This window comes from Euleptes europaea, chromosome 12 (assembly GCF_029931775.1).
Source record: "Euleptes europaea isolate rEulEur1 chromosome 12, rEulEur1.hap1, whole genome shotgun sequence".
NCBI classification, from domain to species: Eukaryota; Metazoa; Chordata; class Lepidosauria; order Squamata; family Sphaerodactylidae; genus Euleptes; species Euleptes europaea.
This window is the reverse complement of record NC_079323.1, coordinates 5817475-5843820: the sequence shown is the minus strand read 5'-3', so window position 1 is coordinate 5843820 and position 26346 is coordinate 5817475. Positions and strand designations below refer to the sequence as shown.

At 48.4% G+C, this 26346-nt stretch overlaps 5 protein-coding genes across 5 annotated transcripts in view; 4 read left to right on the top strand and 1 right to left on the bottom strand.

Moving 5' to 3' along the window:
- Positions 1 to 508: 508 nt before the first annotated feature.
- LOC130485525 (mid1-interacting protein 1-B-like) lies at positions 509 to 984 on the top strand. The gene has a single exon (XM_056858737.1). The coding sequence runs from the start codon at positions 585 to 587 to the stop codon at positions 975 to 977; it is 393 nt and encodes a 130-aa protein (XP_056714715.1). The 5' UTR covers positions 509 to 584; the 3' UTR covers positions 978 to 984.
- An 8813-nt stretch (positions 985 to 9797) lies between these two features.
- On the bottom strand, positions 9798 to 10193 carry LOC130485526 (mid1-interacting protein 1-B-like). The gene has a single exon (XM_056858738.1). The coding sequence runs from the start codon at positions 10176 to 10178 to the stop codon at positions 9798 to 9800; it is 381 nt and encodes a 126-aa protein (XP_056714716.1). The 5' UTR covers positions 10179 to 10193.
- Positions 10194 to 14045: 3852 nt separating this feature from the next.
- On the top strand, positions 14046 to 14423 carry THRSP (thyroid hormone responsive). Its single transcript, XM_056858741.1, has one exon. It carries the CDS (start codon positions 14049 to 14051, stop codon positions 14421 to 14423), a length of 375 nt encoding a protein of 124 aa, XP_056714719.1. The 5' UTR covers positions 14046 to 14048.
- Positions 14424 to 17868: 3445 nt separating this feature from the next.
- KCTD14 (potassium channel tetramerization domain containing 14) lies at positions 17869 to 21123 on the top strand. The gene is made up of 2 exons (XM_056858736.1): positions 17869 to 17916; positions 20452 to 21123. The coding sequence occupies exons 1-2, from the start codon at positions 17869 to 17871 to the stop codon at positions 21121 to 21123; spliced, it is 720 nt and encodes a 239-aa protein (XP_056714714.1).
- A 3536-nt stretch (positions 21124 to 24659) lies between these two features.
- INTS4 (integrator complex subunit 4) overlaps positions 24660 to 26346 on the top strand; it is a 30292-nt gene continuing 28605 nt past the window's right edge. Inside the window, exon 1 of the mRNA XM_056858743.1 lies at positions 24660 to 24777. Within this exon, the coding sequence (XP_056714721.1) occupies positions 24721 to 24777 (57 nt within the window). The 5' untranslated portion in view covers positions 24660 to 24720. The remainder of the gene's footprint in view (positions 24778 to 26346) is intronic.

Sequence of the window (26346 nt, the reverse complement as noted above, 5' to 3'; positions counted from 1 at the left end):
GGAGGTTGGCAACCCTATGTCCAGCCTAGGGATATATATATTTTTGGGTAGGGGGGGTTGAAAGTGCTTAGCCCTACACCATTAGGGAATCTAGAAGCCAGAACACTTTTCAGAGCTGTAATTTTCCTTCATGGGTTTCACGCTCCACGGTTTCTGTGGCTTTGGGAAAACATTTTGCGTAAAATGGTGAAGGGGTTGCATCAGCGTCTCTTCTCATGCTCGGCACGACTCTGTCTGGTATTGATCAGTTGCCAAAGAGCACGGCTTTGCTTGGTCCCAGCACGGGGACACAGTTCAGTCCTATTTTGAGAAGATTCTGATCTGTAAATAGTTGCATTATTGACCTCTGGGCATGCAGGGAGAGGGCTGCTGTCTGATCAGAAGAAGAGGAGTGCCCCTAGCTGGCACGGATCCATCCCAATCACACTCTCGGTGACTGACATCCGTCTGGCCCTGCTGCTTAAATTGCCACCGGTGAGGCCAGGGTTTATGAGCTCTCTCTGCTACCAGCTTCTGGTCATTCCTCGTTGGGTCCTCCAGAAACCAGCCGGCTCCAAGCTCCTGAAAATCCTCTCCTGGCAGCCATGGAAGGGTACTTCTCTGCTGTCCGCAAGATGGAGCAGACGGTGATGTTCCCCAGCCTCCTCCGGGAGGTCTCCGTGGACGAGCACGACAGCAGATGGGAAGTGGCAATGGGGGACAAAGACCTCTACGAATATTACTCCCTGCTCAAATCCATCAAGCAGATGGCGGAGGTGGGGCCCTTGGCTCTGGACACCCACACCTCGCACGTTGCTGCCGGCCAGAAAGAGCAAGAGGGCCAAGAGAAGGCCGATCTCGAAGGACTCTTCTACTACCACGTCTCGGGCCTGTACCGGGTTCTCACGCGGCTCACCGAGAGGGCCAAGACGGTGACCTCCAGATACAACCAGATCATGGGGCAGATCAACCAGAGCGAGACGTCTCTCAGGTGGTGAGGAACCGGAAAGGTGAGCAACGGTCCAACCGGCTTCTTCCAATGAGATAGATCACGATGGGTAGCTGTGTCAGTCTGCCACTAGCAGTAGAAAAGAGCAAGAGTCCAGTAGCAGCTTAAAGACTAACAGAATTTCTGGCAGGGTACGAGCTGAAGAAGTGAGCTGTGGCTCAGAAAGCTCATACCCTGCCAGAAATTTTGTTAGTCTTTACGGTGCTACTGGACTCCAGCTTCTTCCAAAAAAACCCTTTCTCTCCTTCTTCCTCCCTCCCTGCTCAGGTTCTTCAGTCTGCTTGGCAACTTCCTTTACTGATAGAAAATAGGATTTCGCCCCTCAAAAAAAGATTTTGCCCTCTGGCAGAGGAGGAGCTAAAAAATTTATGTCAGGGGAAATGATCTGGAGATTTCCCCCGATCCCAATTCTTCCCCTGCAGAAGTCCTTAAACTGTGAGGGATCTGAGGACAGTAACTCCCTCGTCCATCGATTTTATTGTTCCTTTCACTTTTTCTCAGCTGCTCCATGACCCCTAAGCACACGCATCAGGCTATTTGCAAGTGTTATAGGGCAAAAACACATGGACGCTTTAGCCTCCTTTATTCCCTGTTTCAGCCAGGATTCAGCCAGGATCGAACGCATGCATGCATGCGTTCGATCCTGGCTGAATCCTGGCTGAAACAGGGAATAAAGGAGGCTAAAGCGACCATGCGTTTTTGCCCGTAGTCTTCTGCCTACCTGGAGAGTTCACCAAGAAAGTAGAAATTCCTTCATTGTCGGGGAGGCGGGTGGCGGCTGTTTTTGGTGCTTGTATGACTGCTAGGAGCTGTCCAATTTATAGCATAGCGAGGGCCCATGAGGAATTGCAAATTGTATGGGATGATTTGGAAATCTCCCATGACTTTCCTGCTCCAGAATTCTAGGGCTTAAGTCATATTTTCCTGCCTACCTGGGAATCCCCTCTGTAAGTAGAGATACCAAACCATGTCTGTTTTTTCTGCTTTTGCAATTGGTCTTGAGGGGAGTGGGGATGAACACTGACCACTTTACTATCAGATGTGGTGATGGTTACAGGGGTCTAGAGATGGAAACCCTGGCCAGATCTGCCCCTGCCCCCATTTCCCAATGAAAGGTGTGGAGGTGAGGAGAATGAGGCCTCGAGGCAGCAGAATTTGCTGGCATAACGCACAACAGCGAGGTGTGAACACATGAAGCTGCCTTATGAAGAGCCAGCGTGGTGTAGTGGTTAAGAGCAGTGGTTTGGAGCAGTGGACTCTGATCTGGAGAACCGGGTTTGATTCCCCACTTCTCCCCTTGAGCGGCGGATGCTAATCTGGTGAACCCGGTTGGTTTGCCCACTCCTACATGTGAAGCCAGCTGGGTGACCTTGGACTAGTCACAGCTCTCTTAGAGCTCTCTCAGCCCCACCCACTTCACAAGATGTCTGTTGTGGGGAGGGGAAGGGAAGGGAATTGTAAGCGGGTTTGAGTCTGCCTTAAGTGGTAGAGAAAATCGGCATATAAAAACCAACTGTTCTTCTTCAACTGAATCAGACCCTTGGTCCATCAAAGTCAGTACTGTCTACTCAGACCAACAGCGGCTGTCCAGGGTCTCAAGCAGGGGTGCTTCACATCACCTGCTTGCCTAGTTCTTTTAATTGGAGAGGCCGGGGATTGAACCTGGGACCTTCTGCATGCCAAGCAGATGCTCTGCCACTGAGCCATGGCCCCTCCCTCACTGCTATCCACCTTTCCCACTCCCAAATTTCTCCTTAGTACACTGTGTAGGTGATTGGGTGTATGTGTAAGTGATGTGCTCACAAGTCACATCTTATGGTGACCCGGTGGAATAGCATTGTGGATCAGCGCTATGAATACGATGTATAATTTGAGCAGTGACCGTTTGCAAACTCATGCCTTTCTCTTGCCATTCATGTCACAGGGCCACCGTGGCTACGTTCGCCGGGTGTCTTCTTGAACGGATTCTTTGAAGACACTGTGGAAGCGGCTGACCCCGAGAGGTCTGGATCGCCTGGCGGCTGAACAGGGTTGCGTTAACAGCCACGATATCGGAACATTTCACGCACTGACTTTGATGGATAAAATGGAGCGCCTGGCGTGGGGCTCTGGTTTTCCTTTTGATGTTTCTGTAATTTGAAAATCACTTGTAATTTATAAAAGAGTTAATGCTTTTTGTACCTGCAAGCATATTATTAACAGTGGGTGGTGAGCCCCAGAGAGCTAATAAAAGGCTTTGTTTTTCTTAAGGAATCGTTGACATTTTTCTTGCTGGCTAATAATCATAATTGTAGTAATAATATGTGGTACTGAAGTGTAGACAAAACACCTCGCCGAGTGCAGCCTTAACCAGTGTGAACACCCTTCTAAGCCCATTACTTATCAATCAGGTTTCTTTCCCACCCACCCTGCAAGTTCAGGGCAGAATGTGTGTGTGTAAAGTGCCGTCAAGTCGCAGCCGACTTATGGCGACCAACAGCCCAGCTGGGTTGGTTAGGCTGAGAGTTAGTGACTGCCCCAACGACACCCAGAAAAGTTACAAGGAAGAATGAGGATTTGAATGCAGCTCTCCCAGATCCTAGTGCAACACACACTGCGTCACGCCGGTGCCGGACACACTGGCAGAATAGTACATTTCTTTATTTTTCTGTCATGTAGGGACATGTTCTTCTTACACCATAAAGCTAATCAGGAACAGCAGTTGGGAGTGTGTGGCAAACCAGTCATTTGTGAGGTGTAGGGTTGCCAGCTCTGGGTTGGGAAATACCTGGAGATTTTTTTTTGGAGGGGGGGGGGAGACTAGGGAGGGCAGGGTTTGGAGAGGGTATAGAGTCCACCTTCCAAATTGGCCATTTTCTCCAGGGGGACTGATCTCGGTGGTCTGGAAATCAATTGTAATGGCAGGAGATCTCCAGGCATCACCTGAAGGTTGCGGAATCAATACAAAGTTAGCCTGTTGTTATGTAGGTAGTGAATAAAGAACAACAGGGTGGCCAACAAATGATATGCAAGGATGAGCGTTGTTATAAATAGCAAAAAAGTGCAGCAAAATGCAAGAACATGTAACAAGACGCAGCTTGTATACAAAATACCATCATATACGAAATACAAGACTACAAAAATACAAAATTACCAAAGTGTCAAAGAAATACGGTCCTTTTACCTTTAGGGCTATCCACCTATTTGCTTTATAGCATGAGTTCCTGGACATATAGAGCTGCTGTAGAGTTCCCTTGACCTGTATCAAGAGTGTAGTTCACACACATGTGAACTAGCCACTGAGCAGTCCACGTCCTATTCTGAGGAAGATTAATCATCGAAACAGGAAGATTACCGGATCCCTGTATTCCTACACTCTTGATACAGGTCTAGGGAACTCTACAGCAGCTCTATATGTCCAGGAACTCATACTATAAAGCAAACAGGTGGATAGCCCTAATTAGGTTCACACTGTGAACTAAAAGGACCATATTTCTTGGACGCTTTGGTACTTTTGTATTTTTGTACTCTTGTATTTCGTATATGATTGTATTTTGTATACAAGCTGTGTCTTGTTACATGTTCTTGCATTTTGCTGCACTTTTTTGCTATTTATAACAATGGTCACCCTTGCATATCATTTGTTGTTTGGCCACTCTGTTGTTCTTTATTCATCACCTGAAGGTTGGCAACCCTAGTGGGGTGGCAGCCAAAGGCTGGAATATGTTGGGAGAGCTTTGAGGGGCACACCGTACCCATATCCACCCTTGGCACTGTATGACCTACATTCAGGCCAGATTAGGGTTGCCAGCTCTGGGTTGGGAAATACCTGGAGATTTTGGGGATGGAGCCTGAGGAGGGCGGGGTTTGGGGAGGGAAGAGGCTTCAATGGGGGTATAATGCCATAGATTCCACCTCCCAAAGCAGCCATTTTCCCCAGGTGAACTAATCTCTGTTGCCTGGAGAGCAATTGTAATAGCTGGAGATCTCCAGCCGCTGCTTGGAGGCTGATAACACTAGAACGGAGGGAGTTTAATGGGGTATAATTGTGGCATAGAGTCTACTTTCCAAAGTGACCATTTTATCCAGGGGAACTGATCTCTGTTGCCTGGAGATCAGTAGTAATACCGGGAGACCTACAGCCATCACCTGGAGGCTGGCAACCCTAGGCCAGATCATAGAATCGTAGAGTTGGAAGGGACCACCAGGGTCATCTAGTCCAACCCCCTGCACAATGCAGGAAATTCACAACTATCTCCCCCCACACACACACACCCAGTGACCCCTACTCCATGCCCAGAAGATGGCCAAGATGCCCTCCCTCTTGTGATCTGCCTAAGGTCATAGAATCAGCATGGCTGACAGATGGCCATCTAGCCTCTGCTTAAAAACCTCCAGGGAAGGAGAGCTTACCACCATCATAAAGACCAGCATAATGCCACCTCCAGGAATGTTCCAGAAAGCTGTTTAAACCAGAGCCAAAGAGGAGGGAGGAAAACCTGAATATGGAGCTTTGGTCATGGGTGGAGGTTTGGGTTGCAAACCTCTGGTTGGGAAATTCCTGAATTTGAGGGGGAGTGAAGCCTGAGGAGGGTGGAATTTGAGGAGGGAACTCAGCAGGGATGGGATGCTATAGAGTCCACCCTCCAAACCTGCCATTTTCTCCAGGGAAACTGATCTCTATCACCTGGAGACTAGTCATAATTCCAGGCCTCAACTGGAGGTCCCAATTGGAAGTTGGCAACCCCAATGGGGGTAGGGAAACATGGAGGGGACACACTTAATAGCTTCACAAGGATTATCTAGTCTGTTGCTAGAGTTGCCACCTCTCCCTTGGGAAATTCCTGGAGATTTTGAGGGTAGAGCCTGGAGAGAGAGGGGTTTGGGGAGAGGAGGGACCTCACAGTGTATAATGCCATACAGCCCACCCTCTAAAGCAGGAACATTCTGGGTACAATGTGCCCCTGAAAACTCTGGCCTGAATGTAGATCATGCAGTGCCAAGGGTGGGGGGTTATGTATGATGCGTCCCTCAAAGCTCTTCCAACATATTCCAACCTCTGACTGCCAACCAACAAATGATTGGTTTGCCACTAACTCAACACTGCATTGGACTATGATCTGGGAGACCTGTTTTCAAATCCTTATTCTTCCTTGAAACTTTCTGGGTGTCGTTGGGCCCGTCACACATGAACACATGAATCTGCCTTATACTGAATCAGCCCCTTGGTCCATCAGGGTCAGTATTGACAACTCAGACTGGCATCAGCTCTCCAGAGCCTCAGACTGGGGTCTTTCACGTCACCTACTTGCCTAGTCCCTTTACCTGGAGATGCTGGGGATTGAGCCTGGGACCTTCTGCATGCCGAGCAGGTGCTCTACCACTGAGCCACAGCCCCTCTCCATGGCTCTCCAGGGACTCAGGCAGAGGTCTTTCACATCACCAACTTGCCTAGTCCCTTTAACTCACTGGTTCCCAACCAGGGGTCCGTGGACCCCCAGGGGTCCGTGAGAACTAAATTAAGGTCCGCGAAACAAAGTTAAAAACCCATAATAAATTAATATTTTCAATTAAAAGTTCTTTATTATAAAAATATATATTCAAATATTATTATAAGTTTAATGTTTAGCTAACAGTTATGATTAAAGTTTATTTTCAAATTCTCAGAATTTTTATTTTGAACCTTGGGGTCCCTGCACCGAACAAAAAAGTCCTAGTGGTCCCTGGTCAAAAAAAGGTTGGGAACCACTGCTTTAACTGGAGATGCCGGGGGTTGAACCTGGGACCTTCTGCATGCCAAGTAGATGCTCTACCACTGAGCCACAGCCCCTCCCCTTCCAGTCACTCACTCAGTCTAATCTACCTGACAGGGCTATTGTGAGGAGAAAATTGAGAAAGGAGAAACATCTGTATTCTGCCCTGAACTCCTTGAAGGATGGGTGGAATAGAAATGTGATCAATATATAATGGGCTTAGAAGGGTGAACTCAATGGGCCGAAATCAAGAGTGAAATCAAAAGTGGTAACTCTGCCTAAGATTGCTCTCAGTGACGTGTTTAGCTCATACTTTAGCACCAGGGGCTATTATTATTATCCTCGTCATCATCAACAATAACATATTAAAAATATAAGAAAAACAAAACAATTTTATTAGTTTTCTGGGCTCATCACCCACTGTTAATAATATACTTGCAGGTACAAAAAGCTTTAGTTCTTTTATAAATTACAAGCAATTTTCAAATGGCAGGAACTTCAGAAGCAAAGCTGGAGGCCACTAGTGCAAGCTTTTTTGTATCCATCACAGTCCATACTTGAAATGTCCATATGTTGTCGCTGTTAAAGTGACTTTGCTTGGCTGGTAGGCGATCCAGCCGCTTCAACCGTTTCTTCAACGAATTCGTTCGAGGAGGAGAAACCCGATGAACATAGCCGCAGTGGCCCTGTGAAACAAGTGATAAGAGAAAGGCTTGAATTTCAGAAAACTCACTGCTCAAATTCTGTGTCATATACGCAGCACTAACCAGCAAGAAGGGGAGCTGAGGATAAATGTTGCTGCAGGAATGGGAATAACAGTGAGGGCTATACACATCCTACTGTAATGTATTCTTAGGGTTGCCCACTTCCAGGTGGCATCTGGAGAGCTCCTGGAATTTTTTCCCTAATATCCAGCCAGTACCTTTCTGCCTACAAGTTAAACCCACAATAATGGGTTTAAATTGCAGGCAGAAAGCTACCGGCTAGATATTAAGGGATTTTTTTTTTACAGTAAGAGTTGTTAAACAGTGGAATCGGCTACCTAGGGAGGTGGTGAGCTCCCTCGCACTGGCAGTCTTTAAGCAGAGGCTGGACAAGCACTTGTCACGGATGCTCTAGGCTGATCCTGCATTAAGCAGGGGGTTGGACTAGATGGCCTTCATGCCCCCTTCCAACCCTATGATTCTATGATTACAACAGATCTCTTCGTGACAGAGATCAGTTCACCTGGAGAGAATGGCTGCTTTGGAAGGTGGACTCTATGGCATTATACCCTTCCCAATAACCCCACCCTCCTCAGGCTCCACCCCAATATCTCCAGGTATTTCCCAACCCGGAGATGGCAACGCTACGTATTCTGCCAGCAAATTCTGCTGCCCCTGAGGCTGCATTCTCCTCTCCTCCACACCTTTAAGGTGGAAATGAAAGCCAGGGAAGATTTGGCCAGGGACCTCCATTTCCAGACCCCCTAACCACCATCACCACATCTGATAGTAAATCCCCTCCCCCCAGTGCCAAATCTCAAAGCCGAAAGTAGTACGCTAGCCACAGACAAGGTTGGGGGACCCCTTAGGTATGAAGAAAAAACTCAACTTAAGCCATATGGAGTGGGAATTTCCAAATCATCTCCCACTACTTGCAATTCTTAACGGGCAATGCCAGCACCCCCCAGATGAGGGACTCCCCAGGTAGGCAGAGAAACATGACATTGGAAAATGGCCTGATGAGGAATTAGCATGCTCAGGGGGCACAGGACATTGAGAGCAGCTGAGAGAAAGGGCAAGGAAAAAATAAAACGGATGCCAGAACGCGGGGTCATCTGCTGAAGCTGGAGGGTGAGCGATTCAAAACAGACAGAACGAAGCATTTCTTCACACAACACCAGTTAAATTGTGGAACTCTAGGGTTGCCAGATCCCTCTTCGCCACCAGCGGGAGGTTTTGGGGGGCGGAGCCTGAGGAGGGCAGGGTTTGCGGAGGGCAGGGACTTCAATGCCATAGAGTCCAATGGCCAAAGTGGCCATTTTCTCCAGGTGAAGTGATCTCTATCGGTTGGAGATCAGTTGTAATAGCAGTAGATCTCCAGCTACATCCTGGAGGTTGGCAACCCTATGGAACTCCCTGCCCCAGGATGTGGTGATGGCTGCCAACTTGGAAGGCTGTAAGAGGAGCCGTGGCTCAGTGGTAGAGCATCTGCTTGGCATGCAGAAGGTCCCAGGTTCAATCCCCGGCCTCTCCAGTTAAAGGGACTGGGCCAGTAGGTGATGTGAAAGACCTTTATCTGCCTGAGACCCTGGACAGCCGCTGCCAGTCTGAGTAGACAATACTGACTTTGATGGACCAAGGGTCTGATTCAGTATAAGGCAGCTTCATATGTTCAAGAGGGGAGTGGACATGTTCATTCAGGAGAGGGCTATTCATGACTACTAGTCAAAATAGATACTAGTCATGATGCATATATATCCTCTCCAGGATCAGAGGAGCATGCCTGTTATATCAGGTGCTGTGGAGCACAGGCAGGATGGTGCTGCTGCAGTCGTCTTGTTTGGGGGCTTCCTAGAGGCACCTGGTTGGCCACTGTGTCAACAGACTGCTGGACCTGATGGGCCTTGGTCTGATCCAGCAGGGCCTTTCTTAGGTTCTCATGGAAGAGGGAGTTAATGTGCTCAACCCTCTGAGAGTAGAGACTCCTTGGGGGGGGGGGGAAATCTCCAAATAATTTACCCAGAAATAATGTTCTTTGCTGGGGGGGGGGGATCTACTTTCTACCAGAGGTTGTCAAGCAGATTAAAGAACCTGAGCAGGGAGGGAGGGAGAAGGGAAGAAAGGGTTTTTTTTTTTTAAGAAGCTGGAGCCCAGTAGCACCCTAAAGACTAACAACATTTCTGGCAGGGTATGAGCTTTCGTGAGCCACAGCTCACTTCTTCAGCTTGTACCCTGCCAGAAATTATGTTAGTCTTTACGGTGCTACTGGACTCTTGCTCTTTTCTACTGCTAGTGGCAGACTGACATAGCTACCTATCGTGATCTATCTCATTGGAAAAAGCTGGTTTGACCGTTGCTCACCTTTCCGGTTCCTCACCAGCTGAGAGATCTCAGCTGCCCCATGATCTGGTTGTATCTGGAGGTCACCGTCTTGGCCCTCTCGGTGAGCCGCGTGAGAACCCGGTACAGGCCCGAGACGTGATAGTAGAAGAGTCCTTCGAGATCGGCCTTCTCTTGGCCCTCTTGCTCTTTCTGGCCGGCAGCAACGTGCGAGGTGTGGGTGTCCAGAGCCAAGGGCCCCACCTCCGCTGTCTGCTTAATGGATTTGAGCAGGGAGTAATATTCGTAGAGGTCCTTGTCCCCCATTGCCACTTCCCATCCGCTGTCGTGCTCGTCCACGGAGACCTCCCGGAGGAGGCTGGGGAACATCACCGTCTGCTCCATCTTGCGGACGGCAGAGAAGTACCCTTCCATGGCTGCTAGGAGAGGATTTTCAGGTGCTTGGAGCCGGCTGGTTTCTGGAGGACCCGAAGAAGAATAACCAGAAGCTGGCAGCAGAGAGAGCTCATAAGTCCCAGCCTCACCGGCAGCAATTTAAGCAGCAAGACCGGTCAGTCACCGAGAGTGTGATTGGGACGGATCCGTGCCAGCTAGAGGCACTCCTCTTCTGATCAAACTGCAGCCCTCTTCTTGCATGCCCAGAGGTCAATAATGCAACTATTTACAGATCAGAATCTTCTCAAAATAGGACTGAACTGTTTCCCCATGCTGGGACCAAGCAAAGCCGTGCTCTTTGGCAACCGATCAATACCAGACAAAGGTGTGCCAAGCCTGAGAAGACACGCTGATGCAACCCCTTCACCATTTTATGCAAAACATTTTCCCCAAGCCACAGAAACTGTGGTGTGTGAAATCCATGAAGGAAAATTACAGCTTTGTGCTGCATTTTGACCGTAGGGAACCCTAAGGGTATAGGACTAAGCACTTTTTTTGGAGGGGGGGGATAGCCCAAAAGAGCTAGGCCGAGTACATATTTTCAGGTCCATAAGACCCTGAAAAGTTATCGGCTGTCTATGTTTTTAAGGTCAGTTGGAACATTTGGTAGCTGCATCTCCTCTGAGCATTTGTTGATTCGTTATTTATATTCCAACTCTATGCCCAAGGTGATTCACAGCAGAATTGATTTATTTGAAGCATTTTGAATCCTACCCTTCCACAAAGGATCCTGGGTGGCCTACACGTTTTCCCCACACTCCTATTTTATCCTCACAACAACCCTGTGAGGAAGGTTGAAAGAAAACGACTGGCCACGCAGTTGATTTTCATGGCAATTAGGGATTACAATTTGTAAAACAGTTTAAATAAAACCAAGACCAAACCTAAGACCAACCCACCACAAAATGTAACAACAGAAGAAGAAGAGTTGTTTTTTATATCCCTATTTTCCTCTACCTTTTAAGGAGAATCAAACCAGCTTACAATCGCTTTCCCTTTCTCTCCCCACAACAAGACACCTTGTGTGGTGGTGTGGGGCGGAGGGCTGAGAGAGTTGTGAGAGAACTGTGACTAGCCAAAGGTCACCCAGCTGGCTTCATGTGGAGGAGTGGGAAACCAACCCGGTTCTCCACATTACAGTCTTCCGCTCACGTGGAGGAGTGGGGAATCGAACCCGGTTCTCCAGATCAGAGTCCGCCGCTCATGTGGAGGAGTGTGGAATCGAACCCGGTTCTCCAGATCAGAGTCCGCCACTCTTAACGACGACACCACGCTGGCTCTCTAACCGTCTCGAGTTGCCATTGGTGGGGTAACAACTCGATTGGAGTCCAGTAGCACATTAAAGACCAATGAGATTTCCAAGGGTGTAAGCTTTTGCGAGTCAAAACTCCTTTCGACCGCTACCTTTGTCTCGTTTGTCTCTAAGGTGCTGCTGGACTCCAATCTAGTTGCTCTACTGCAGACCAATGCGGCAATCCTCTGAAATGATCACTAATGGGACAGAAGTGTTTAAATTAAAATTGAACGAGTAAAATATTTAGTTGGCCTGTGGATCACTTTAGCATCCAACGTACAGGAGGTTCTGCAGCTGCCGGATCCTCAGGCAAACAGCGGCACGAACCAATTTCGCAAACAGAAGAATCGCCGGGCTGTTGTTCAGTGTTTGTTCTTTGGCAGGGCCTCCCCAGCCTCTGCTCAGTTGCGCAGGGTCGAGAAATGCTCCTTGCCAAGTCCTGTTTGGAAACTGGCATCCAATACCAGTCTGGATGACTCACAGTTAGGGTTGCCAACCTCCAAGTACTTAAGAAGAAGGCTCATTAGCCGAAACAGAGTGATAACCGGACCTCTGTAAAGACACCACACCTTATGAACCTTGGAACCACAAGACACTGAATAGCATTTTTGGTTGGCAAATGTTTTATACATGACCATTGTTATTGCATTCAGTGCAACTAGCACTTGTTCTTATATGAACTCACTTATGTATATCAGTGTGTATACTAAGGATTAATTCTGTTCTTTATTTGATGTATCATATGTTTTATGTTACATACATGTAGTTTGATATGAATACTAAATATCTCTACTTTTCTACAATAGCATAATAATCTCTGCATTTTCTGCTGCTTCTGTTTTCCTAACCTCCAAGTACTGGCTGGAGATCTCCCTTTATTGCAACTGAACCCCAGGTCACAGAGATCAGTTCAGCTGGAGAAAATGGCTGCTTTGGAGGAGGAAGAGGAGGAGGAGGAAGAAGAAGAATTGGTTTTTATATGCTGACTTTTCCCACCACTTAAGGGTGAATCAAACCGGATTACAATCACCTTCCCCTCCCCACAACAGACACCCTGTGAGGTAGGTGGGGTTGAGAGTGTGACTAGCCCAAGGCCACCCAGCTGGCTTCATGTGGAGGAGTGGGGGGAAACAAATCCAGTTCACCAGATTAGCCTCCAGCTCTCCTGTAGAGGAGTGGGGAATCAAACCCGGTTCTCCAGATCAGAGTCCACTGCTCCAAACCACCGCTCTTAATCACTACACCACACTGGCTCTCTGTGGTGGACTCTATAGCATAATACTCCATTAAAGTATCCCCTCCCCAAACCCTGCCCTCCTCAGACTCCACGCCTAAAATCTCCATGCATTTCCCAACCCACAGCTGGTAACCCTACTTGGTGGGTACCAAGAAAGGTGTCGGAGGGCGCCATGGCACCCACTGGTACCATGTTGGGGACACCAGGGCTAGGATATGGTTGACCTGGGTTCCAAACCTGATTCTGACCTGAAACTTGCTGGGGGACCTTGAGTCAGTCACACACTTTCAGCCTTACTGGGTTATTGTGAGGATGGGGAAGGGACAACTGCATACGTTGCTCTGAACTCTTTGGAGGAAAGCCAGGATAAAAATGCACTAGACAGAGGCCATTTATGATTGGTAATTAGCAGCGTGTTCTAGGCTGAAGTGCCCCGCGTATTTTTTTTGAGTTTTTCACCCTGAACCGTCATTCAGGAAGTGACTGCAAAGCCAGCGCATACCTGCTTCGCGTTTCTTAAGAGCCCCTTTAATGCGACCTTTTGTGTTTGTTCCGCCCCTGCCTCGAAGAATCCCCTCAAGGAAGCGTGCAAAATCACAGCCCCGCGTTAGCTATGCAAATGGTGGTTGCTAACGGAAGGAACGAAGGAGCAGGCGAGTGGGGGGTGGGTGGAATTTCTCCTTTTGCATCAGGACCATGAATAGGCATGTTAAAGTTAGCATTTAAAAAAAGAGCTTTGAGCAAGCATCAAAACTGACCCTGCATAAATGGCCAGAGAGAAGGTGCCAAGTCTGTTGCTTTGCTGAGAAAAAATATTTCAGAGTTTCTCAACTTTGGGGCTGGGCCTTTCTCTGTGCCACTTGCCCTTATTGAGACAGCTTTCATACTTCAGCATTTCCTAATCTGGGGGAGGGGGTTAAGGCCTCGCTCAAAGTTTGGTGGGAATTTTCCACACAACGCCTGCCCCGAGGTTCGATTTGCATTTGAGTTACCACCTGGGGTCAAATTCCTAAACTTAGGTCCAACTCTAGTTTGACTGGAGGCCCATCTGTAAATACATTCACATTGCTAAACTCTGAAAAGACCAATGACCCAGATCAGTTGGGATTCAGAAACTGATTTGCTGGGGACAGAGGAGTGCTTTTGTCTTGGCAAGGAAATGTCCTAGACATGCGCTCTGCGACTGATAATGTCACATGTTCTCACTGTATAAATTGGCCTCAACAGGGTTGAAAGTTCTTAACTTTTGGCGCATCCCTGTAGGGACCTCCAGAAACCAGCGAGCTTCAAACTCTGGAAAAAGCCTCTCCTTAAAGCCATGGAAGAGTACTTCTCGGCCGTGAGCAGGATGGAGCATGCAGTGATGTTCCCCAGCCTCCTCCGAGGGATTTCCTTGGACGACCAAGACGACCCCACCGAGGCTGATTCTGGTGATAAAGACCTGTATGAATATTTCATGCTGTTGAAATCCATCAAGAGGATGGTAGAAGGCGGTTTGGCACCTCTCGAGGGGCAAGATCCCAGCGTCGCCACCCGGCTGAGAGAACAGGAGGACCAAGAGAAGGCCGATCTTGAAGGATTCTTCTATTACCACGTCTCCAACTTGCACCGCATCCTCACCCAGCTGACCAGGAGAGCCGAAGTGGTGACTACAAAATACAACGAGATAATGGGTCAGATTAACCAGAACTGAAATATTCTCAGCCGGTGAGATGCATGCAGTGAAGAGCAAAGGTTTGGAGGTGGTTTGCCATTGCCTTAGGGTTGTTAGGTCCCTCTTCGCCGCCGGCAAAGTCCATCATAATGGTAGTATGGCTTCAATGCAATACCAAGTCCATCTCTGGTATATAGGGTGGGGGTGATACAGGTTTCCGGTGATGCGCTCCTGTTTCACTTCTTGTTCAGTCACCATAAATATCATGGACCTTATATTGCATTGCAGCCGCATTATGTTGTGATTTCCTATCCTGCATAAGTTTCTGTACATACGTATGTTTTGTGTATATAATCGAAGAAAGTAACATAATCAAAGAAAAGAAAATACAAATTTCAAATGAATATCTAAGAAGCTGTGTTTGACTATAATTTATGCATCATATTGACCACCTGGAGGTTGGCAACCCTAATCCAGCTCCTTGAGAACTCTTATACAGCCCGCAAGTCAGCTGAGGCAACCCCCCCCCCGTCCCAATCTGGGCTGGCAACCCCACTGTGCGCTCGCTAGCCAAGGCAGCCACACAACATCACCCCCCCGTCCCAATCTGTGCTGGCGAGGGATGACCATGACATTTATGTCATATCCAGCCCTTGTAACAAACTAGTTCGACACCCCGATCTAGAGTAATATTGTGCAAACCCAGCGATTTCAAGAGAAACCCTTTGCATGTGTGAAACAGGATTGAAAGTGGGGCTGCCAGGTCCCTCTTCGTGACCAGCGGGAGGTTTTTGGGGCGGAGCCTGAGGAGGGCGGGGTTTGGGGAGGGGAGGGACTTCAGTGCCATAGACTCCAATTGCCAAAGTGGCCATTTTCTCCAGGGGAACTGATCTCTATCGGCTGGAGATCAGTGGAAATAGCAGGAGATCTCCAGCTAGTACCTGGAGGTTGGCAACCCTAGTTGAAAGTGATTTTTGTCTCATTTATTCCACAGGTCATTTCAATCATTCCAGCCTGGAGGCTGCGTGGAGCCCAGCCATGCACTAAAAAAAAAAAACCCCTCTGGAGGACTGCCAACCTGCGTGTTCCAATATCAAGAAGCCTTGGCTTTTTTGCAGCCACCGATCATGATTAAAAAGGAAAAAAACCCACTGGGGTATTTTAAGTGTAATTTATTATTTATGCCTGATCTGAAATTGTTGTGCCTAAAACGTTACCCCAGGTAGATCTGATCAAGGATAACGCACTGGAGATCAGGAATTACTTTTACAGCTTATGCTATTTAATGGTACCAGTTTAACAGTACAAGCTGGGATCAAGTTTCTCCAGCCGAAACCAAAAGAATCACACTGCAGAAAGAATCACACTGTAGTTCAGCATTCATCAACCTTTATACACTTCTAACAATTGTTCAATAAAGATACATTTCTAATTTTCCCATGGTGTTATTCTTGGCTATTGAAATCAACAACTCAGCAACTTTGGCAGCGAGCGATCCACTAATTGTGCATGCGTTAGGTCTGAACAGAGAGTCCCCTTGCCGGGAACATCGGAGTCCCTTCAACTAGATAACGAGCTAAATGCCGGCAGCTGTTACCTGTTGCAGTTAGAGGAATGTGTGCATGCTTTATGCAGACTAAGTGAATGGAAAGGAAAAGAGAGGAAGGGGTGGTGGTTCTTGGCACGCATGTATCTACACAGGTGTCACGTCTAAAAGGAGCATTCCTGCACCTGTTTATGTACACAGGGGCAGTTTATAGAGCTATAGGTAAAAGTCCTTTATTGGGGGTGCTTCAAAATGGTCTGCATCTACTCTGCTAATGGCATTGCAACTGCTGTCTAATATTTGCAAAACACTTGCAGTTGCCCGTTTTGTTTTATTTTATTTTGAGCACAGGGGCTGTCTGTCAATAAAATGTTATGGACAAAATGAATTTACAAATAAACTGTCCTGGTTTTGTTTTAGTCCATTATTCTGCCTGCATTGAAGGCAGGGTTGCCAGGTCCCTCTCCGCCACCGGTGGGAGGTTTTTGGGGCGGAGCCTGATGAGGGCAGGGTTTGGGGAGGGGCTTCAATGCCAAAGAGTCCAATTGCCAACACGGCAATTTTCTCCAGGTGAACTGATCTCTATTGGCTGGAGATTGGTTGTAATAGCAGGAGATCTCCAGCCACCACCTGGAGGTTAGGGTTGCCAGGTTCCTCTTCGCCACCGGTGGGAGGTTTTTGGGGCAGAGCCTGAGGAGGGTGGGATTTGGGGAGGGGAGGGACTTCAACGCCATAGAGTCCAATTGCCAACATGGCCATTTTCCCCAGGTGAACTGATCTCTATTGGCTGGAGATCAGTTGAACACATGAAGCTGCCTTATACTGAACCAGACTTGGTCCATCAAGCCAGTATTGTCTACTCACACCGGCAGCTGCTCTCCAGGGTCTCAGGCAGAGGTCTTTCTCATCACCTACTTGCCTAGTCCCTTTAACTGGAAATGCCGGGGATCGAACCTGGGACCTTCTGCATGCCAAGCAGAGGCTTTACCACTGAGCTATGGCCCTTCTCCTATGGATCTGGACAGGCAGTCAGGGTGGGGAGAGAAGAGGAGATGTGCCCACGGCTCACTTCTGGAAAATAAAAATAAAAGAAGGGCTCCCCCCCTTGAAATAGCAGATCTCCAGCTAGTACCTAGAGGTTGGCAACCCCGAAGAGCGTGTGTGCATTTGATGTAAACCCTCATGGATCTTACATGCTTCAGTAGTTATGTGCTAGGCCCACGCCAGTCCTGACAAAATGAGTACAAACTTAGGTTAGATCATTGGTTCTTGTAGGTTATCCGGGCTGTGTAACCGTGGTCTTGGACCACGGTTACACAGCCCGGATAACCTACAAGAACCAATGAACTCTGACCGTGAAAGCCTTCGACAATATTTAGGTTAGATCGTCCCCACGGAAACATGCTGGCCTTTGCAGGCAGGTGGGGGAACGTTGCCAAGCCGAGGGCACTGTGCCTTTAAACGCGGAGGACAAAGAAGCCAGGCAAAGCCGCGGAATCAGGGTGTAACCGGTTTGGCAAAGGACAGTCACCGAAAGGGAGTGTTTCGGGTCACTTTAACTTGTGCAGAGTGGAGAGCTGAAAGCTGGGACACCTGGGGCGGGGGGAGAATGGCCTTCCTGTGTCTTGGTCCCAACCTATGCGCTCGTGCAGGAGGCGCATGAAAACTCTGAGAAGACACACCTCCCCGGCGTCCCTCCCCAAACAGAGAGGGGAAGCCAGACTTCCACCTGCTGCTGGACATCAGCTGGCAGACCTCGGAGCACATCTGTTGCTTCACGGTGGAGCGCAGCACAGTCAGGTGTGGGTGGGTGAGTGAGTCACCCTCTGGCAGTGGAGAGGAGAGCCAGGATACACAAGCCCGCCGGTCTCTGCCTAACCCGCCAGCCCAAAGATCTCCTCTGCCTTCCTGCGGTTCTGTCGGAGGAGAGGAGAAAAGATGACCATGTCCGCAGAAGCGAAACACAACGGAAGCAACTTGCAATCGGTGAGTTCCAACTGGGTGAGGAAGGGAAGGAGATTGTAAGCTGGTTTGATTCTCCTTTAAAAGGGTAGAGAAAGTCGGCCGTGGCTCAGTGGTAGAGCCTCTGCTTGGCATGCGGAAGGTCCCAGGTTCAATCCCCAGCATCTCCAGTTAAAGGGACCAGGCAAGGAGGTGATGTGAAAGACCCCTGCCTAAGACCCTGGAGAGCCATGGGGAAGGGCCATAGCTCAGTTGGTAGAGCATCTGCTTGGCATGCAGGAGGTCCCAGGTTCCAGCCCCAGCATCTCCAGTTAAAGGGACTAGGCGAGTAGGTGATGGGAAAGACCTCTGCCTGAGACCTTGGAGAGCTGCTGCCGATCTGAGTGGACAATACTGACTTCGATGGACCCAGGGTCTGATTCAGTATAAGGTAGCTTCATGTGTTCAATTAAAAGGACACGGTAGAAAGTGATATGACAAACCTCTGCCTGAGACCCTGGGGAGCAGCTTCCAGCCAGAGCCAGAATGGTTTAGTGGTTGGGAGTGATGGACTCTAGTCTGGACAACCGGGTTTGATTCCCCACTCCTCCACATGAGCGGCGGAGGCTACTCTGGTGAACTGGATGTGTTTCCCCACTCCTCCACATGAAGCCAGCTGGGTGACCTTGGGCTAGTTACAGTTCACTTTGAACGCTCTCAGCCCCACCGACCTCACAAGGTGTCTGTTGTGGGGAGAGGAAGGGAAGGAGACTATAAGCCTGTTTGATACTCCTAAAAAGGTAGAGAAAATCAGCATATAAAAACCAACTCTTCTTCTTCCTCCTCCTCCTGTGAAGGGTTACCAACTTTTCCAAGGTTACTGGAGAAGCTGGAATCCCCCTGAATGCCAATCTCATAGAATCATAGACTTGGAAGGGGCCATGAAGGCCATCTAGTCCAACCCCCTGCTTAATGCGGGATCAGCCTAGAGCAGTGGTTCCCAAACCTTTCGGGCCACTGCCCCCTTGGTTCCACAAACTCAACCCCAGCGCCCCCTACCCTATCCAACAACACAGTTGAAGGGGCCCACCTCTAGCACCCCCCTTGCCTCTTAGTGCCCCCTAGGTAATCCCCCCCCCAGGGGGTGGTACTGCTAACTTTGGGAACCACTGGCCTAGAGCATCCCTGACAAGTGTTTGTCCAGCCTCTACTTAAAGACTACCGGTGAGTGGGAGCTCATCACATCCCTAGGTAGCTGATTCCACTGTCGAACAACTCTTACTGTAAAAACTTTCCCCCTAATATCCAGCCGGTACCTTTCCTCCCGCAATTTAAACCCATTATTGCGGGTTTAAATTGCAAGCAGAAAGGTACCAGCTGATGTTAGGAATCTGGTTTTACAGAGAAGAAGAGTTGGTTTTTATATGTCGACTTTCTCCACCACTTAAGGAAAACTCAAACCTGCTTACAATCACCTTCCCTCCCCCTCCCCACAACAGACACCCTGTGAGGTAGGTGGGGCTGAGAGAGTGTGACTAGCCCAAGGTCACCCAACTGGCTTCGTGTGTACGAGGGGGGAAACAATTCTGGTTAGGGTTAAGAGCGGAGTCTGGTAGTGGTTAAGAGCGGTGGTTTGGAGGAGTGGAGTCTGATCTGGAGAACAGGGTTTGATTCCCCACTCCTCCACATGAGCAGCGGAGACTAGTCTGGAGAACCAGGTTGGTTTCCCCGCTCCTACACACAAAGCCAGCTGGGTGACCTTGGGCTAGTCACAGCTCTCTTAGAGCTCCCTCAGTTCCACCTACCTGACGGGGTGTCTGTTGTGGGGAGGGGAAGGGAAGATGCTTGCAAGCCGGTTTGATCCTTCCTTAAGTGGTAGAGAAAGTCGGCATATAAAAACCAACTCTTCTACTTCTTGTTGTTTTTTGGTTCACTGGCACCACATTGGGGACCCCAGGATTACACTGAAAATGTCAGTTTATTTACTTTTGAATGGGGCATGAAATCAGCTGCCTGCGATATCCACCTCCTGATGAAGTTGTCCTACTTTCTCAATGTGGACAGGGAGAAGCTTTTCTCCCTCTTTCATAATATAGAACATGGGGTAATCTGTTGAAACTGTAGGGGAACAGATTCAAAACTGATAAAAGGAAGTATTTCTTCACACAACACATAGTTAACTTGTGGAATTCCCTGCCCCAGGATGTGGTGATGGCTGCCAACTTGGAAGGCTTTAAGAGGGGGAGTAGACATGTTCATGGAGGAGAGGGTTATCCATGGCTACTGGTCAAAATGAATACTAGTCATGGTGCATACCTATTCTCTACAGGATCAGAGGAGCGTGCCTGTCATATTAGGTGTTGTGGAACACAAGCAGGATAATGCTGCACTTGTCTTGCTTGTGGGCTTCCTAGAGGCACCTGGTTGGCCGCTGTGTGAACAGACTGCTGGACTTGATGGGCCTTGAGCTGATCCAGCAGGGCTTTTCTTAGGTTCTTATGTTCTTATGTAATACGTGAGGCTGAATCAGAAAGTATAGTAACACATGCCATTTCTTTCTGCCCTGTTTGTGGCTCGCAGTCGCAAATCGTTGCGTTAAACGTCGGCGGGGAGACGTTCACGACCACTTTGAGCACTTTGCAAAAACATCCTCGATCCAAGCTGGCCGAGATGTTTGCCTCCGGACAGCCAAAGCCACAAACGGACTCCGAAGGGAGGTACTTCATAGATCGTCCCGGGACTTATTTTAAGTACATTCTAGAATACCTGCGCAGCAACCAGGTGCCCACGCAGTGCGTCCAGGATGTCTACAAGGAAGCCTTGTTTTATGGCATCGAGCCTTTGATCAAAGAGTTGGACGACTCCCCGCAGATCTTCGGCGAGCAGGTAGCCAGAAAACAGTTCCTCGCCCAAGTACCCCACTACATGGAGAATATAGAACTCATGATCCGCATTGCTCGGGTTGAGGCGATGGCTTCGCGCCAGTCCGGCATCATGGTGTGCGTGGTGAAGACTGAGGAAGACGTTGCCAAGTCCCAAGATGTCCTCAACAGCCTGGACACGGAAAAGAAGCCGGTGGTCAAGTTTGGCCCCTGGAAGGCCTCACCAAGCATTTCCGACTTACTGGACTGCATAAAAATGGACGTGGAAGCCAAAGGTTATAGGATCTCCTTCCAGGTCTACGCGTCGGAGAAAGGCTTCCGCTTCAAATCCATTGATTACTTCTATAAATTTTTATTCACTTGGTGGTAAAGGAATGGCGGTGACTTGGTCCTTTTTTTTTTTTTCATGGTGGCTTTTTATGCTTGGCTGTTTCTCAAGTTGCCAGGTTGCTTAGATTGGCGGACAATTGGCTGCCAATTCACTGCCCTGCTCGGAAGCGGGGATCATGTGCGCGCATGGCTGCTCCAACACAATTGCGTCACTTCCAGTTTACACCTGGAAGCGCCGCATCGCAATGGGTCTTTTGCCACTCGGTTTGAGTGGTAGAAGGCCTGTTGCGATGCGGTGCGTCCGGGTGTGAACTGGAATTGATGCGATTGCGTTGGAGTGGCCATGTGCATGCAATCCCTGCCTCAGCTCCACCTCAAAAACTTCCCGCCGGAGCCAAGGGGGCATTTGGCAACCCTATCTATTTCCCTGGCGGTCACCCCCCCACACTACTTCAGGGCTTTGTTTTGATTATGCATGCATTTTCCGATCATCAGAAGTCGTCTGATTCTCCCCACACATTTTCCCCGCGTTTTCTGGATGCTGTTTAGCCAGCATCTAGAAAACATGGGAAAACACGCAGGAGGCAACCTCAGATGGTCGGAAAATGCATGCATAATCAAAATAAAGCCCCGAAGTAGGCGGCGGGGGGGTGACCACGAGGGAAACAGCCATGCATAAAAGGCCTGTGTTTTTCCACCTGAATGGGGATGATTTGGTGGATAGACTTTGCTGGAAGTCTGGCTGATTTGGGGGGATGGATTAATCTCCTGCTCTGTGTCTGATTGGCAATGACTTTGGGGCATTGTGGGGAGGGGGCGTGCATTTTAGTTTCATACCTCCATTTATTTCCTCTGTAAGGTCCATTTACACTTCTAATGGGAATCTTTGTATGGCTTCACTTGTATGGGACAAGCAGGGCCACCTGGATTTAGTATTTGCAGGTGCTGTTTTGAGATGCAGATCTGGTCATTCTGTGATATAACACAACAGTATTGGTCACACTGATAAAACAATGACTGGTTATATAGGCCCTAGACATGCCTCTACTTAATATGAGCTCCGGCCGCCCCAGAACCTGTTTCTATTTCCAAATGTTAGTCTTAAAATTATATCTTTTATAGCATTTACAGAGTGTCTTTCCACAACTGCAACCAGACTCTACACCTAGGATAATATACACTTTGATGTAAATGTTAGCTCCGGCATTAAAAAAAAAATGAATTAAGTACTGGATTTAACTTTCTTTCCTGACCTTTTAAAAATGAAAAATCTTTTGCCTCCAACTTTGTTTTGTGTGTGTGCATTTCTGAATTTAGAATCAGTTCTCAAAAAATATAACCCACCACAAGGGCATCTCCACGGATATATGGAATGACAAAAATCCAACAGGAACAGAAGAAAAAATTATTTATGCGGATATTAGAATCATAGAATAGAATCATAGAGTTGGAAGGGACCACCAGGGTCATCCAGTCCAACCCCCTGCACAATGCAGGAAACTCCGAACCACCTCCCCCACCACCCATACTTCATGCCCAGAAGATGAGCAAGATGCCCTCCCTCTCATGATCTGCCTAAGGTAACAGAATCAGCATTGCTGACAGATGGCCATCTAGCCTCTACATAAAAACCTCCAGGGAAGGAGTGCTCACCACCCCCGAGGAAGCCCGTTCCACCGAGGAACCGCTCTAGGCAACGCTAGCTACAGAGATCAGTTTCCCTGGAGATAATGGCTACTTTGGAGGATGATTTGTACGGCCTTATACCTTGATGAGATCCCTCCCTTCTCCAGGTCCCACCCCCAAATCTCCCGGAATGTTACCAACCTGATGCACTTTTACACTGATTCACCGTCAAGCCTATGGGCAGTTGGAATTGTTCCTATTGTGGTCATATATTGTATAGAATTTTTATTGAGCAATTGATCAGCTGATGAAGCTTTGGCGAAACGTGAATAATGATCTAGACAACACGTCCATCTTCACCTTCTCTCCAGCTGTTCTAGTTGTTCATATGCCTTCTAAACCTTTGAACAATTGCACTTACCTGGAAGCCTGAATTCGGCAAAAGAAATTGTTAAATTATTGTTAAGCAGTAACATTTAGTACTTATTGGTTCTTGTAGGTTATCCGGGCTGTGTGACCGTGGTCTTGGTATTTTCTTTCCTGACGTTTCGCCAGCAACTGTGGCTGGCATCTTCAGAGGAGTAACACTGAAGGACAGTGTCTCTCAGTGTCAAGTGTGTAGGAAGAGTAATATATAGTCAGAAAGGGGTTGGGTTTGAGCTGAATCATTGTCCTGCAAAAAGTATCAAAGGTACTTTGGCAGGACAATGATTACCTTTGATACTTTTTGCAGGACAATGATTCAGCTCAAACCCAACCCCTTTCTGACTATCTATTACTCTTCCTACACCCTTGATACTGAGAGACCCTGTCCTTCAGTGTTACTCCTCTGAAGATGCCTGCCACAGCTGCTGGCGAAACGTCAGGAAAGAAAATACCAAGACCACGGTCACACAGCCCGGATAACCCACAAGAACCAATGAACTCTGACCGTGAAAGCCTTCGACAATATTTAGTACTTACCTTATCCAATTGAATCCTTTTGATCCTTTGTGCCCTGTGTATTGTTTGTTGTGTGTGTTTTCTCCGTACACCTTCTGCACTTAATAGACTTAATTGCATTTAAAATGTGTGCTGTTTTTTGTCTTTTCTATACCAACCTGGAGTTGGCAACCCTAAAAAAAGTAGTTCATTATGACTAGGGGGGTAGGGTTCATGCTCCCCCCCCCGCCCCACTTTCCTGCTCTGATGGCTTCCAGAAGAAGCAACCCAAAATGCTGGGTGCGATTTGAATATATATATTTTTTTACACGGACCCCTATCTGTCGAAGGCTTTCACGGTCAGAGTTCATCGGTTCTCGTAGGTTATCCGGGCTGTGTGACCGTGGTCTTGGTACTTTCTTCCCTGACGTTTCGCCAGCAGCTGTGGCCGGCATCTTCAGAGGAGTCACACTGGAGGACAGTCAGGAAAGAAAATCCCAAGACCATGGTCACACAGCCCGGATACCATACAAGAACCAATGGACCCCTATTTATGGGTTCTGGTAGGTTATCCGGGCTGTGTGACCGTGGTCTTGGTATTTTCTTCCCTGACGTTTCGCCAGCAGCTGTGGCCGGCGTCTTCAGAGGAGTCACACTGGAGGACAGTCAGGAAAGAAAATCCCAAGACCATGGTCACACAGCCCGGATACCCTACAAGAACCAATGGACCCCTATTTATGGGTTCTTGTAGGTTATCCGGGCTGTGTAACCGTGGTCTTGGAGTTTTGGGGGGGAAAATTCCAAGACCACGGTTACACAGCCCGGATAACCTACAAGAACCAATGAACTCTGACCGTGAAAGCCTTCGACAATATTTTGGACCCCTATTTAATTCCTCGACTTCCGCCCCGCACATAAGAGGCGTGCCATGAAAGGCGACGGGGAACCGGAAGTAGCGTGGGTGTGTTTAGAACGCTTGGAGAGCCGCGTCTCTCCGGCGCGCACTCGGAGGGCCGGGCGTCGACGGTGGCCGCGAGGGTTCAGAAGCGTTTGCAAAACGGATCCCAGGGAGCTTCCGGGTCCGTCCAACATGGCGGCGCACCTGAAGAAGAGAGTCTATGAAGAATTCTCCAAAGTGGTGGTCCAGGTAATGGGTGGAGAGGGGAGTGAGGGGGGCAGAGGGCGGGAGCTTGGCGTTTAGCGCTGGAGGGAAGGGGATGCACGCAGGTGGGTCTGGCGCACCCCGGAATTGCTGCTTCCCTTCCTCCAAGTCATCAAGGGGTCCCTGGTGGCTGTGGTTGCCCACTCTTTTTCTTTTTTGCATGCAGTGCTCCTCTGTTTCTAAACAGAGCCTGAGGTCCAAAGTACCAAGAGAGTTTAATACGGTCCAAGACCAGCATAAAAAACATACCAGATATATTGGTTCTCGTAGGTTATCCGGGCTGTGTGACCGTGGTCTTGGTATTTTCTTTCCTGACGTTTCGCCAGCAGCTGTGGCCGGCATCTTCAGAGGAGCAACCCTGAAGGACAGTGTCTCTCAGGGTCAAGCGTGTAGGAAGAGTAATATATAGTCAGAAAGGGGTTGGGTTTGAGCTGAGTCATGGTCCTGCAAAAAGTATCAAAGGTAATCATTGTCCTGCCAAAGTACCTTTGATACTTTTTGCAGGACAATGATTCTGCTCAAACCCAACCCCTTTCTGACTATATATTACTCTTCCTACACGCTTGACACTGAGAGACACTGTCCTTCAGTGTTACTCCTCTGAAGATGCCTGCCACAGCTGCTGGCGAAACGTCAGGAAAGAAAATACCAAGACCACGGTCACACAGCCCGGATAACCTACGAGAACCAATGAACTCTTGACCGTGAAAGCCTTCGACAATATACCAGATATACATACATAATATAACACATATAAAAGTGCATCAGGTGTGAGCCCCTATAACATCTTACAATCTCTCACTCATAGAAGCCGTTAAGCGCTTAATTAAAAAATATATCATGTTTGGATATTAAAAAGTATTACATGTTTGGAAGAGCCCGAGGTACAGATCAACCCTCGCCAGCCATGAAGCTCAATGGGTGGGGTTTAGGGTCGCCAGGTCCCTCTTCTCCATCGGTGGGAGGTTTTTGGGGCGGGGTTTAGGGAGGGACTTGGATGCCGTAGAGTCCAATGGCCAAAGCGGCCCTTTTCTCCAGGGGAACGGATCTCTGTTGGATGGGGATCAGTTGTAATAGCGGGAGATCTCCAGCTGGTACCTGGAGGTTGAGGTTGTCAAAACAAAACAAGGTCGGCTCAAATATCAAAAGCTATATTCAAAGTTAACAAATACAAGACACCAACATGTGTAAAAATTGGCAACCCTCCAGGTGGTAGCTGGAGATCTGCTATTACAACTGAAGAAGAAGAAGGTTTTTATATGCTGATTTTCTCCACCACTTAAGGTAGAATCAAACAGGCTTAAAATCACCTTCCCCTCCCCACAACAGACACCCTGTGAGGTAGGTGGGGCTGAGAGAGGGTCACCCAGCTGGCTTCATGTGTAGGAGTGGGGAAATCAACCCTGTTCACCAGATTAGCATCCGCTGCTCACATGGAGGAGTGGGGAATTGAACCCAGTTCTCCAGATCAGAGCCCACCGCTCCAAACCACTGCTCTTAACGACTACACTATGCTGGCTCTTAACAATCTCTTAGTCTAGCAGCTAGACTCTA

What these genes read in the sequence shown, in the direction of transcription:
- LOC130485526 (XM_056858738.1), bottom strand. Translation starts at nt 10,178, where the DNA reads ATGGAAGGGTACTTCTCTGCCGTCCGCAAGATGGAGCAGACGGTGATG.
- LOC130485525 (XM_056858737.1), top strand. Translation starts at nt 585, where the DNA reads ATGGAAGGGTACTTCTCTGCTGTCCGCAAGATGGAGCAGACGGTGATG.
- THRSP (XM_056858741.1), top strand. Translation starts at nt 14,049, where the DNA reads ATGGAAGAGTACTTCTCGGCCGTGAGCAGGATGGAGCATGCAGTGATG.
- KCTD14 (XM_056858736.1), top strand. Translation starts at nt 17,869, where the DNA reads ATGACCATGTCCGCAGAAGCGAAACACAACGGAAGCAACTTGCAATCG. An exon ending in ACGGAAGCAACTTGCAATCG is followed by an intron (nt 17,917 to 20,451) that starts GTGAGTTCCAAC and finishes TGTGGCTCGCAG; the next exon opens with TCGCAAATCGTTGCGTTAAA.